This window comes from Argiope bruennichi, chromosome 5, assembly GCF_947563725.1.
Source record: "Argiope bruennichi chromosome 5, qqArgBrue1.1, whole genome shotgun sequence".
In the NCBI taxonomy this organism is placed as follows: Eukaryota; Metazoa; Arthropoda; class Arachnida; order Araneae; family Araneidae; genus Argiope; species Argiope bruennichi.
In genome coordinates, this window is record NC_079155.1 from 75118404 (window position 1) to 75133721 (window position 15318).

The 15318-nt window shown below is 26.6% G+C and overlaps 1 protein-coding gene across 1 annotated transcript; it reads left to right on the top strand.

Moving 5' to 3' along the window:
- The first annotated feature begins 1677 nt into the window (after positions 1–1677).
- LOC129969408 (uncharacterized) lies at positions 1678–14341 on the top strand. Its single transcript, XM_056083972.1, has 8 exons — positions 1678–2015; positions 4972–7373; positions 7659–7751; positions 10009–10095; positions 11946–12084; positions 12459–12523; positions 13130–13321; positions 14067–14341. Exons 1-8 carry the CDS (start codon positions 1985–1987, stop codon positions 14253–14255), a joined length of 3198 nt encoding a protein of 1065 aa, XP_055939947.1. The 5' UTR covers positions 1678–1984; the 3' UTR covers positions 14256–14341.
- Positions 14342–15318: the final 977 nt, after the last annotated feature.

Sequence of the window (15318 nt, forward strand, 5' to 3'; positions counted from 1 at the left end):
AACATCTGAACCTGCAGCCCACTCCCTAGACTGTCATTCTCACATCCATCACTACCGCCACTATGCTTGAGACATGGTAAAGCAATGACTCATTATTGCTGGACAGAGCAGCATTGTATCAATTCCATAATTAGAAACGCGCAACAAAAATGCTTGAATACAGTAGACATAATGACAGGAAAGACATTTTTTGGTGTTTTAACTATATTAAACATAATTTAAAAAAAATCTTCTTTGTCCATGAAATATCAATTTCGGGTCCTTATTTTTCTAAAACAGACACATCCAATCAGTTATTGGTACAATTAAGTGATTACTGTTGACACTGAACCTTTAAGAAAAATATAAGAGTGTTCTTGTCTTAGGAAGCAATTAAAAAATATCAGAATCATTCCTTACGTGTAATAATAATAATAAAAAAAAAAAAACATTTTTACATCACGTTTTGAAGCTACACGAAACAACAGAGAATAATAATAAGGGGTAAGTAAGTAATAGTTTTGAAGCTACACGAAACAATGGAGTATAATAATAAGGAGTAAAGATAATTATAATAAGGGGGAAAGAGTAAGGGGTAAAGGTAATAATAATAAGGGGTGGAGAATAATAATAAGAGCAAGAATAAAGGACGCATGGAGTACCCCCTTATATTTTTCATTTGAAGGCACTAATAGAAATTCATATTTTGTCCCCATGGCACCCCATAAGATTGAAATTTGGGACATTTATATTCCCTTTAGTCGTTATGCCACTGATATGGTAATTTAGATACCGACCTTGTAATTCTAAACAGTATTTAGATCAAGACAACTGAGCTGGCGCCCATCGCCAAACTTCCGACACCGCAATAACAGAAGGATTGTGGATACTAAATAAAGAATAATATTCATTTTATCTAAATAATACGTTGTTTTAACATTCATTGTCTAAGATCTCCTTTTCTTCTTGCCATTAATAAACGCAAAAAAAAAAGAAAAAAAAAAGAATTCTCTGTAGATTGGCGCGAGGTGGTGCACCATATGGTTTTCGCTAGCTCACTGCATAATTTAATCACAGACTGAATGAAGAATTGAATTCATTAGAAATAGACCGTTTGGGTAAGCCACACCCAAATAGGCACTTTCTGAAAAGTGATTTACTATTTAATGTGAAACCACATTTAAAATAGATTCGTCTGTTTCAAGATATATTTAAAATTCTGAAACACTTATTTGAAGAAATTGCACTGCGGTTAATAATATCGAAAATAATGAAATAGGTAAATTATATTAGAACGAGTATATCTAAAAGATTATTTACCGTATCTAGTATTACAAAATTTTCAGGATCCTGAAAATTCTAAACTGAAACTTTGTTATTGGGAAGACTATAAAACTGCATCAAAATATAGCTACATTCGAAATTGATCGGTTATGTCTCGACTTCTGTCCTTAAAACTCAGAAGAATGTGAATAAATTACTCTGCTGCGCGTCAGAGGTGAATGCAATCGAACAATTCCGTCATAAATTCCAATTTTCATTCCCATGACCTTTACATTTAATGAATACGTGTTTCCATTTTAACGTTTAGCAGACGAAAACGGGAAGAACAGGAACGTAAACGGTCTTCCAGCGAATCCGAAAGAGAATAAAAATAAATAAATCAGAAGTTAAAGGAGAGAGAGAACTTCAGTGAAGAGTTGAGATCCTTACTGCACGGGGTGATAGGACCGCCAATCACAGCACCACCACTACGAAACTTGAAACCTCCTTCTACGTTCTGCTGGTCCGCCGTCTCTTTCCCCCGTCCACCCACCACACTTGCCTCCCTCCCCGCAATTGCCGGCAGCCCCCCGCATTTCACGACGAACTTTGCCTCTTTCGCTCCGCGCTTCATTTTCTTTGTTCGTGCTTACAGAATCCGGTGGGCTTCGCGTCGGAACAGGTCGAATGCATAGGTGTTCCAGCATCAAATACAAGTCCCCCACCCCCTTTGGCAGGAAAAATGAAGTTCCCCATCTTGGTGATCATTTACGGTAAGGCACTTTTCTGTACTCTGTCCATATCCGGAATTCTACTTTCATAAATAACGAACACCGGTTCAATGTGTGCCTCTGGCGAAAAAAACAGCACTTGACAGTGGGTGGCGTTGAACAACCTGTGTCAGAAAAACAACTTTAAAATTAGTTAAATGCTGTAAATCATTAAAAGGGTTTTTTACATTATTTTTTATTATATAAATTTATAAAAGATATTTTTATGTTCATAAAGAAAGCAAGAGGAATTTTTAAAAAAAAGTGATATTATTTTGTTTACTAGGTTTTAAAGTTGTAAAGTATATATACTCTTTTTTTTTTTTTTTTTAAAATTTTACCTTGCTTGTGAATTATTTTTTAAATTAAACCTTTAAAAAATGTTTCGCGAGTCTGTTGTTGGCACTAATCTGTATAACAGATTTTTTAAACACTAATTTGAATTTTAACTGTTAAAGTACTTACTAAAAAAGTGATAATGATGCTTTTTAAAAAAGAAAAAAAAATGAGATTTAGTATTTCTTGAACGCTCAATTTTTGTCGCACACGGAAGGCAAGAAATTCATCGGTGCAAGTTTGATGTTATGAAGTGCACCTATCATATTCACGGACTAACAGGTGGTTGTTTTCTTTTTCTGCGGGTGCGTGAAGGTCTCTTTTTGAAAGTCAAATTGTAAACATTCTCTTATATATCCTTATGATTCATTTTCTCAAATTGATTGACGTAATATTAACGCGGTTATTATTCGTTTATTTGAAAAATAAATTGCTTTCCATCAATCGTCGCGAGCGTTTCAATTCTTTAATTGTTTGTCCTTATTTTTGATACCTTTTTTTTATTTTTATCTTGCTATTTTTATCTAGATATCTTGCAATGTCCATAGTTTAATAATATTTTAAAAGAAGGACTATCTGATTACTTTTTTAAAACTATCCACAATATTAATTATATTTTAATATAAAAAATATATATTCTTGAATTGTTTCTTAAATAATATTTAATATCAATTTTTAAAGCACTTAATAAATTTAAAAAAATATATTTCATTTTATAAAAACAAATTTATTTTCTAGTTAGAAGAAAAAAATAATTAAAGCATTTATTGTAATTAAAAATATTAGAGTGATTTATGAATACTAGATAATACACATTATTATATGGAATTGTATTAATGCTGTTTAGTTCTACTGCTTATCAACTTTGTCATTGCTTTAGTATAAATTAAAAATATGAGAAATCTGATATTTTTGGAACTAAATTCTAATCTTTAAAATTTAACTGTGAAATTTTTGTTCAGTAATGATAGTTAAAATCCATAATTTGTTTGATTTTTTAAAAAAATTCATAATATACCATAGTTCACATTTTTTTTTTTAATTCAGAAGTCAGATTTTTTGGAATTAAATCTAAGGAATAAATAAATTTTTAAATTTAAATTTTCTCATGCTAAAAATTTCTTAAACATTTTTGAAGTTTCCTTATACAGATATTTTTAATAGTAAAGATGTTAAATTTATTATTTTGAAATCTTTGCATGTAATAAATTTGTGGTTTATTAGAAACATCAACAATGAATATCAAACTAAATAATTAATTTGACATTTAGATTGATTATTACACTATTTATTTTTTGAAAACATTCATCCCTGCATAAGAATTTAATATGAACATTACCTTTCCAAAATATGATGTTACAGAATTTTTTTGGAAAGTAGGTCTCAGTTGTTTAATTAAGTTTCAGTTAAATAAAAAATTTAAATGAATTATATATATATATATATATAAATATAAAATGAATTTAAACTGTGAGACTAAATTACATAATTGATTATATTTCTGATAAAAACCAGCTGTTCCTTTTTAAATTTAAAGTTATCAACATTATCCAAAATTTCCAAATGTGAAATGAAACATAATATTCATGAAGTTCTTTGAATCAAGAGCCTGCTTCCAGACTTATAATTTCTATGACTGTTTCATTGTAAATGCTACATAATAAAATTTGTCGCCTTACCCTTTTAAATATTTTAGAGCCTTCCTTATCTGTTTTGCAACTGTTATGATCTAATAATGTTTACTTTGCTGCAGCTGTTTTAGGTTAATTCTGAGAAACCTTAGAAATATCACTTTCCTGGCAAAGTGTGTTAATAAAATTCAGACTCGGGCAGTCTAGCTTCTACTTTTATTATTTTTCTTTTTGTATGAATCACATGAAATAAAATTTAATGTGCTGAGATGAATATTGTTTAATTATTTCTTATTGTAAAGTAATTGTAACATATTTATTCCTCTTGGAATAATAAATGTATGAGAAAGAAATGAAATTGATATTCCATTAAATTAATTTAAATTATTTTGGAAAATTCTTATAAAATGCCTGAACTAAAGGAAATTGATAATAACTGATGAATTTCTTCCTCATTTATTGTTTGAATAATTAATTATATATTTAATCGACTTCATTTATATAATTAAATAAAATCTCATTTTAATGTTCTAATTTCTTTGTTCAGCTTTTTATCCCATAATTGAAAAATAGAAACCTTATCTATTAATTATAACAATACTTTCCATGAGTTTTCATGTTTAAATATTTATATGCAGTTTTGTTGTTTCCATTTAAAAATATTTACACTTGTAATAGGATTAAAAGAAATAAATATAAGAAATTTTTATCAAAATTAGGTTTGCTCACATTTTAATTTTTGCTGCATCATTGTAAACTAAGAAAAAAGTATCTATTTTAGAAAAATGAGTGGTTACTTAATATTTAAAGTGAATCAATAATGATTTATATTTGGTTCTTTTTTATATTTATAAATTCATCTATTCTAATTGAATGGAAAAAATTTAGTACAGCTTATTAAAAATTAGATACTGAAATGATTTTTTTTCTATTTTTAATAGTGTATTCTTAGTTTAATTATATTACAATGATTATACATTATAATTTTTCAGTTTTTGTACAGACCTCTTCATGTACCGAGTCTGATGTTCCTGCTGAGGAACTTATTCATACTAACCCCATGGTAAGCACCTCAGCTTATCCTGCATTGAATACTGATCCTGGCACAGAAGAAGTACTTTCAAATAATTCTCCTACTGTCCCTTCATTGATGGAAGAAGCTCTTGATTCTAGACAAAATAGCTATGATACTACTACAAGCTCGAATTTACATTCCCCATCTACTGCCAGGATAACTTGGAATCCTGTAAACAGTGTAGTTCTTTCAACAGATACACTGACAAGAAGTCCAGATCATGAAAATTCTTTTTCATCCGATACTCTACAAAATATTACACAACATTCTGCAACAAATGTACTTAACTACCAAACTCCTCCTTCCATTTTTGAAAATTTAGATCATGAAGAAAATGAGCTGGACTCAGATACCAGGGTGACAGATATACCTAAGGGCCTGAAGACAACAGGAATTACTGATTTACCATCACTGTACTCTCCTACATTAGAGACAGTTGGTAGTGAAAGTTCAGCAGATGATCAGCATATTTCATTTGGAAATGAAGATCATTTGTTATCTGAAAGTAAAAATGAATCCATTTCTAGAATAACAACTAAGCTTCATACATCATTTGAAGACAATGTGACTGGAATATCATTGCTACCAGTGTCAGATCATATTGCAATTCAAGATTCTGCTACAACAACAGATTTTTCAAATCAAGAATTATCGGCTGAAAATAAAGAAACATCCACTCTTCTAACAAGGAGTGAAACAATTATGTCTGATTCAAATCTATTTGGTTCTAATAAAACTACTTCTGAAAATCTGTTCAGAGACAATATAAGAGAAGATGAAAACATAGAAAATGCAACATTCACCACTGACAGTATCAAATTCTCACAAGATGAGAATTTGATATCTACAATGACTTCAAATATTGAACGAGATGCTGAAAATAGGGAGCAGGAATTTAGTTTCCATAATTCTAGTTTAGATCCCAATTTTACTTATGCAGAAACATCAAAAGATAGTGAACTTGTGAAGACACAGTCATTTTCTGAAAAAAATATTGGGTTAGAAATGACATCACAATTGGATCTTGTGACAACTCCAACATCATCATTTTTTGATCTGTCAGAAAAAATTGCTGAGTCAGCAACAACAGTAGTATTAAAGAACATGAATATAGATAATCTGACACCAGCTACTGCTTCAGAAACTTTATCCCCAGATATTTCACCAAATACAGGAACATCATCATCTACAATTTCTGCATTGCCTGATGAATCACTTTTACAGAATTCTAGTGACTTTTCACAAAAGTTTAGGAGTATAAATACTGAAGTTTCTACTTCTGAATCCAGCTATAGTACTTCAATTAAGTCATCAGATCTGGAAATTTTAAGTATTTCTACACTTACAGATCACAATAAACTCTCTACTACCACTGATAATTCTATTATCACTATGCCTTTAGAAATAAATGTCAACAGCATTTCTCATTTAAACAATGCAACTGTTATAACTGAAAGTGAGATATCTAAGGAAACTACATTGGTAAATCCTACAGTTTCTGAAAGTACTGCTATTTCTTCCGGACATTCAATACCTGGTCTTTCAGATATTGCCATTTCTACTTATTCATATGTTAACACTTTTGAAGATGCTAGTAAATTGTTGACAACCATTGATCCAAATACAATGACTGAACACTATCATCCATCAACTAAAAAGTTATCTACTACCATTTCAAATGATGTTGAAGAATCAAACACTGTTTCTTACGTACCATCACACAAGCATATGGATAGAGAAAGTTCAACTGATTCTTTTATAGAACAAAGCACTGCACCTCAAATTATTCCTCATGATTGGCCTCCAACAGCCAGAACTCAATTACCAACAACTATTGCCAGTGATATTGAAGAGGCAAAATCCAGCACAATTGCCTTTATACCATCACATAAGGACAGAAATAGAGAAACTGCACCAGATGTTTTCACAGAACAGAGCACAGTACCTCAGACTGTTTCTCATCTTCCACTTTCTACAACTACCTTAGAAAAATCATTTAATTCTGAAACATACAATGTGTTCTCATCCTTCAAGCCTGTCTATAACTTTAATACAGAAGAAACTTCAACATCAAAATTTGAAAGCTACACAATTATTGATGAAACAGCTACTTCATTACTAGATACTTATTCAAGCTCCATTGCTGCTGCCACAACAGATACCCCAGGTTTGTCTTCAGAAACATACCGAGAAGGCAAACATATACCTTTCAGTACAGCATCTACTAAAAAAGTAACAGATTTATCTTCTAAACATGGCTTTCTTTTAGTTACAACTGAAAAGTCATCAACATTGAAAGTACCATTAAATGGTACAGAGGTAAATATTAAAGATACATATTTTTTTATTTATCTTGTTTATTTTAATTTTATATATGTAATATGAAAATATAAGCTGCTTATATTTTATTTGCAGACGTTAAATTTTTAGATGTAATACATAGGCATCTTGTTAATAAAATCATATAATTCAAAAATAAATTATAGTACATTCTTTAATTTTTTCTTTAAAAATTTCACTCATTTAAAAGTGGATTAAAATATAATTTATTCTTCATTTAAAATCTTATTAATTTTCTCATATTTTTACATAAAATTTTTTAAGGTACACTATATGCAAATCCAGATTGAAGATATAAATCAGATCGACAGAAGTAATATGATAACTGCCATTATTCAATTTCCTGTGGATTCTACTGTAAGTAGATTTTTAAAAAGTTTTTTATAAATGTTTTTCTTATATATGAATAATAAGGTACAATTTCCCCATAATTGAATTATAACAAATGATACATAATCCACATTAAAAATAACAATAAGCCATTTATTTGCATGAGTTATAAATTATTAAAATCAAATTATATGAAAATGATTTTAAAAATCTAATAATTCTAATTTTTGATTATCTGTAAATGATTTTAAAAAAAGAACATGTATGAATAATTATGTTATCACCAGTCTAGTTATCATTAGTATCTAACTAATGATAAGATTACCTCCTTTATTTATATCGATGGCTAAAATTTAATTTAAAAAAGTTTCAAATAATGTGCTAAAATTCATTAAATAAATAAGAGCTATTTATTTTGAATTAAATAAAAATGAATAATGATGTTTTTCATATGATAATTTTTTTATTGCGAGGCAGGAAATATTTTTGTCCTCATTGATGCTACTATATAATGATGTATGTCTTAAATGACACATGGTTTATTACTAGCAGATAAACAGACAAGGAGAAATAAGAAAGATAAATAATTTCTGTTTATTATAAAAAGTATATTAAAAAACATGAAAGAGATTCAATCCTTTAGTTTCATAATTCAATGACGTTTGGTATTAATAACATGATAATATTTTGTGTTTAATTGATCTATCTGTTTTTTTAAAATTTACTCATTATTACATATCAATAATAACATTCACACAAAAAAAGCATTTAATATTGTAAAACAAACAAAAATATTTTTAAAAATTTATTAACATTAGAGAAAAATTGTAGCAAAGCAAAATTGATGCCACTAAAAAACTTATTATTATTTTAATTATAAAGTGGTGCACAAATGATATGCATTAATAAGCTGCAAAATTACTGAGGAAGCACTACATTTTTGATTATTTTTTTTAAAAATCTAATTAAAATTTTGAAAAATCTTTTTTGAATGAGCACCCATTACCAAATTTGGAAGTTTTAGATCTAGTGATCTGCCTTGTCGCTTATTAAATTTTTTTTTTCTTTCATCATGCTTGTCACATGACATAATTTACAGATCATATGCCAACCTATAAACATTATCATGTTAAAAATAATAATTAAGAATTACAGTGACTTGGTGCCAACATCTTACCTTTGGATCAGTGGAAATTATGCTTGAAATTCAATTTCATCTAACATCTACCTTGTATGTGGCTTGATACACATTAAATTTGCAATTATAGGTTAAGCATCCTCATGTTAGCATGATGTGAAAATTTAAAAAAAGTGAAGTGATAACTCAAGTATTAATTGACCATGGCTCAAAATTATAAGGTTAGTCCTAAAGTAAATTTGTATGACTTCAAAATGGAGCATTATTAAGCTGTAAAATGAATCTTTCAGGAAATAACAATTTGCTATAAGGGTTCAAAATTTATTGGATTTCTTAAATTTGTGATTCATTTTATATTTAATGATAAACATGCGTAAACAAATAAAAATTACCCAAATACAAAATTTAATTTAAAATAATTTTATTAGATTATTCCATTTAAATCTAGAATACATATGTTGCCTTTATATTGAAGGATGCAAAAGCAAACATTTGCATTTATCTCTAAATAAAGTCAAAATGTTAAGAACAGTTATAGAAGTCAATTAGTTCTATGGAACGTATCTAAATATTTAATAGTAATGAAAATATATCTTACAAATTGGTTATTATTTTTAATAAAAATAAATTTTTCATTCAACAATAGAGATTTCTTTATATCAGCTTATGCCAGGGTAGTTAAATTTGATTTCTAATTTTAATTTGATTCTTTAAATCAAATATATATATCAATAAATACTTTTTTTTGCAATTACTAACAGCAAGAAAAGAATTATTATTACCCTCTATAAATACTTACATAAAAAAGTTTGTATGGAAAAAAGATTTAAATTGTACAAATTTCAAATACTAAATTATATCAGAAAAGCAATAAATTTTTTTTCTTGCTAGCTGCAAATTACAAAAATCAAAATAAAAAATTGTTAATATTTTTAAAAATTTGATTAGAAAACATTCTGAAAATATTTAATTATTCTTATTGTATTTTAAAAATTGATAGGGTCAGTCACTAATTATGTCTTCTTTTTTATTTTATTCAAGTTTGAGAAAAAAAAAATCTGTTTTTTTTTTTTTTTTTTTTTTTTTTTTTTGTTCTTACTATTTCACAAAAAATATATTTAATATAATCATTTTAATTTCTTGCAGTATAAAACTGATATGAAAGTGAAGTTAGTGAAAACTCATCAATGGTTGGAAAAAGTTTTGACTAAAGAGTTCCAGAATTGGACCAGAGTATTTATATATTTTAAGCATAATACATACTTATCTATTCATATTTTTTTTCATCAATTTCTTAAGTTCTTTTTAAAAATTTTTTATAAATATTTTCATAAAAATTATCATTTTTTCAGTTATATTTAAAGTTTTTAATAGAGAAATATTTGTTAGTTTAAACATAAGTGTTTAATTACCTATATATATTACCTAAATATTTTTGGATAATTATTAGCTTTAAGGGATTTTAGAAAATTTAGATTTTTTAAAAGTATCTTCCCCACTTTCTTTTTGTGTATATTTTACATATAAAAATTTAATAACAATAATAGCTCTCATTTTACTTAAAAATTTAACTATTTATTTACTTAACTGATTGATGAGTAGAATCTATTTCTGTAAGGAATCTATCCATTTTCTCAATTTGATTTTCTAAAACTTAGAAAAAAAAAAAAAAAAAAAAAAAAAAAAAACAAGCAAAAAGCAAAATATATAGAGAGTTTCTGAATTTTGGTCATTGTCTAAGTAGTGTTAAAACTTCAATTCTAATAAATAACTGAGCTGTAAAATAGGCAAATTATGTTGCAGTAAATATAATTTATTGAATATTTTTGTGGGAGAAAGTGCTGTGTGGTTACAGTTAAAAAACAGGTAATAATATTTAAATATATCAGCTAAATATTTTGATAAAAGATTAAGAATTCTTAACAATATTAAGTTCCAAATCATATTAATATATACTCAAGAGAGAAAACTTATTTGATTGTAATTTTCTATAATGTATTAAAAAAGTTTAGAAATAAGGTTAGGCAATTTTTGCTATTATTACAAATTTGTCTACAAATAATTGTCTAAACTGGGTTTTATAAATCATTGGAACAAAGACTAGAATCATTTTGATTGAGAGGTACTTAGAATTAGTAACCCAGAATGTAGTTATAATCACTACTAGTGCTCTAAATTAAAAGTGAAACCCGCAAAGAAAAAAAAATTAATGAAAGGCCATTAAAGACATCAAATGTTAGTCAAGAAAGAACAAACATTAAGGCTACATGACTTTATTTCATATGTGAGGAAACAAAAGAAGAAAAGTACATTAAATGCTTTACTTGACCTTATACTTGTATGCTGATGTGAATTTTAAATAAAAAAATTATTTCTTTAAAATTCTGTTTAAAGAAACAAGTTGTCCAATCTTGGAAATTGGTTTCCTTAATTTGACTGATACATTTTTATATGCTATCTTTTAAAGGTTGAAATGTATAATTTTGAAAATATTTAAACTGTATAAAAACTCTACTTTTTTCATTAAAATATCTTTACATCTCTTTTGATTAAAAAATGTTTAGATAATCTAAATCGACAACTTTTTATTCTTTTAATGTTATTTTTGTATGTGGATGAATTTGGATAAAATTAATAGTATAAGTTTTATAATTCATTTTTTTATGTATATATATGAGTAATTTTTTTTTTAAATATGTAAATAGAAACTACATGATCTAACTCAGAAATTCTTAAAATGAAAGATTCAAGAAATCCTGTTCAAAAGAGTTTTCTGCCAGTGGGAAGGGACAGATGGTTGAATTAGAGGGATGAATATTCTGAAAAGAGTGAGGATATAGGGAAGCAGAAACTGGGAAAAGCACGGTTTTTAATTAAAAGGATATTGTGTTTATAATACTTGTTTGCTTAATAGAAATAATAAAATTTGTCCTATTCTTTTAAATATATTAATAAATTTTCTATGAATATATAAATAGCTTTATGAATGAGAAAATAATTTAATATTCACTTTCTTGAAATTATTTAATTTGCATTTTTAAAAAATCCCTTGTAGAATAAGAAATATTTTATTCAATTTATAGGATCCTTTTGAAGAAGCTGAAGAAGAACAGAACGAAATTCCTTTTGGAAGTATATCAATATTTTATGTGAAACCAACTCCAGAAACAAATCAGTCTACTATAACATTGACTTTTATTGTCTACAATTCATGGAGAAACAGTTAGTATTTTGAAATAAATTTGTTTATAGAAACATTTTTATTGCATTAATTTTTTAAGATGAAAAAATATTAAATATTTTCTTTTATTGCATTATTTATTATTCAATTTTACTATAATCATAAATACACCATTTATCATAATTATTTGCGTAAGTGCCATTGTTCTTCCCCAAAGTTTTTTGACAAAAATTCAATGAGACAATTGATTTCAACAGTAAAATGTTGCTTTACTGTCTTAAATTTTCAAAATATAAATTAAATAAAATGACAGGAAGAATTATTTTTAAATATTTTAAAAATTTAAATATAATAACTGTTATATTTTAAATTTAGTTCTCTTTCAAATAACATTGAATGGATTGTTTGCTTTTAGGAACTCTCCCTGTACACTTTGTTCTTGGGACTTTGAACTTCTACAGCAAAGAATTAAAAGAATCGGTAAGGATTTATTTTATATTCTTAGATGAAGTAATAGAAATCGAAAATTAATGAGCTATCTGTTATTGTTGTTTCTGATGGCAGTTGTCATAGACAAGCCCTGCTGACTAAGTCTATATATGTAAATAGCTATCTGTATACATATATTATACTTTAAACATTTGCTTTATTATTTTTAATATTTTTTATTGCAGTTGTTTAACTATGTATACATTTGTTAAGAATTAAAACAATATTTATAACTGAAACAATTTAATTATAACTGACTAATATTTATAACTGACATATTAACTATTTCTTCATTTAAAAAAATTCTCCTACTGATTATTTAAAATATTTATCATTGTATTCTGATACTTATTATTTCAGTAAATTTTCTAAATTGTTTTAATAACACTATATAATGAATTATATTATTATTTTACTATTATATTGTCATCAAGGATTTTTCTTACTATTTCCCAATGAAAATTAGAATTTTTTACTGAAATTCGAAAATTTTCTATTTGAATTTTGAAATTCACTGTTGAAATATTTTAAAATAAGAAATTTCTGCATTGTATATATTTTTTTCTAAATAATAATTTAAAATTAATTTTTTTATAGATAAATTCAAGTGCTGTATATTTCTATCATGGCTTGTCCCCCGAAAACTATGACTTGCTCACTGCAGTTTTTGATAAATATGGTATAATTATCTTTACCATTTGCATAGCAGTTATAGGAATTACCATCTTGGTGTGTGTAGTGGTGTTCTATAGGAAAAAGACAAGGCAGTCTATTCATTATTTAGCAGATGTAAGTATGCTGTGTTGTGAAACTTTTAATTTTATTTTTAATAGAAATCAGCTAAAATTATCAACTAATTTTGTTTGCTATTTCACTATGTTGAATAGAGCAACATTTTGAATAACTATTTAAATGTACTTTTTACATTTTTTTATAGGCAATGACATACATCAATGATGTGACAATCATAACCTTATACATACTTTTCATCTACTGTTGTTGATTATTATCAAAAAGCAAATGTACAATTTTAGTAATAAAAAAAAGACATTAAAATCTCTTTCTGATGAAATTTTACAATCTAGTAAGCTTATAATTATCTAATTATAAACTAACTTTGTAGTTTAATGTTTGCTATTTGACTATATTGAATAAAGCAATGTTTTGAATAACTATTTAAAGGTACTTTTGACATTCTTCTTTTTATAGGCAGTGACATCATTCATCAATGATGTGATAATCCTTAGCCCTATACATACTTTTATACTAATTCCTATACATACTAATCCAAGGCCTTATACATACTTTTCATCTACAGTTGTTGATGATTATCAAAAAGTGAATGTACAATTTTAGTAATTAAAAAAAAAGAGAAAAGATTAGTCCTTAAAATCTAATTCTGATGAAATTTTACAATTCAGTAAGCTTATAATATAAATTAAACATATTGAATACAATCTCTAATATATTTTGAATGTTTTCACTTAAATCTCATACTTTTCTAACTTTTAAATTTTCCATTGTATTTTTGCAGAGTAAGCTTCAGCAAAACTTACAAGAAGCAGTAGGCATTGATCTGACACCTGCTTCAATTATTCTTCAAGACGAAAAGGAAGAAAAAGGGAGCAAGATCTGTGATGATGAAGGTTGGCTTGTACCCATTACTGATGTTCCAGTGGCAGAAGATAATAATGTGCCAAATGTTCAGGACACTAAGCTGTAGATAGTACTGTTGCATCTTTTCTGATGCCATTCATCACTTATATGCCAAAGCCTGTGCCTTATGTCAAATACAATGCATTGTACAAATATCATCTTCTTAATTAGTTTGTAAGTTTGTGCTATTTTTTTATTGTATTTTTTATCTGCAATTCAAACACATTCTGTCCATTGTAAAAATTATGCATTTATCGTTTTGAATGTGAATAAAACACACATTTACAAAAGATATAATTTTTCTTTAAAAAAGGTAATCAATTCTCAATCATAGAAAAAAGTTCAAAAAATTTTTTTGTAAAAGAATGTTGAAAACTGGAATAATACTTAGCAAACATTTTCTGTTAATAGTTGCAGATTGGTTTACATTGAAAAGTATCAAACAGTAAAAATCATTTACAGGTTAATCTTAAAATAGTTCTAAAAATCTCTAACGTATGATAAAAACCTAGTGACTACAAGAAATGAGTAATATTAATTCAAAATTTAAATTAATGAATAATTTATTCATATTTTAATGAATATATTCTATTTTTTTTCCTTAAAAGGGAATTAATCTTTAATTTCTACTTAGATCTTTTTTATATATATAAATTTGGATAAATAATCTTTTAACTTTTATGTATATATGATAATTAAATATATCAGTAATACATAAATTGAAATTTGTACTAAAGTATTTTATTAGTGAATTAAATTAGTCAGAAGCTTATAAAAAGTTTCAGCCAACATGACTGAGATAGAGTGACGACCAACTCTCTAAAAATTCTTGGTATGCAATGAATATATATTCATGAATACATTAATGCTCACCATTAAAATTATGATAAACTAATCCAAAGTGGATTTGTGTAAACTTCCCTGCTTTTTTAATAATTTGTAAACAATAATAATGAAGAAAATTGTGATTTTAAATATCTTATTAAAATTTTCTGAAGAACTATTTAAATCGAAATTCAGAAATAATTTTAAGACTGGATCAACATTTTTATGACAAAACAACGTTTCTTTCTTTTTTCCCCGTAAACAGAGAAGGCAGCAGAGGTTTGCCGACGAGGGGGCAAGACAAA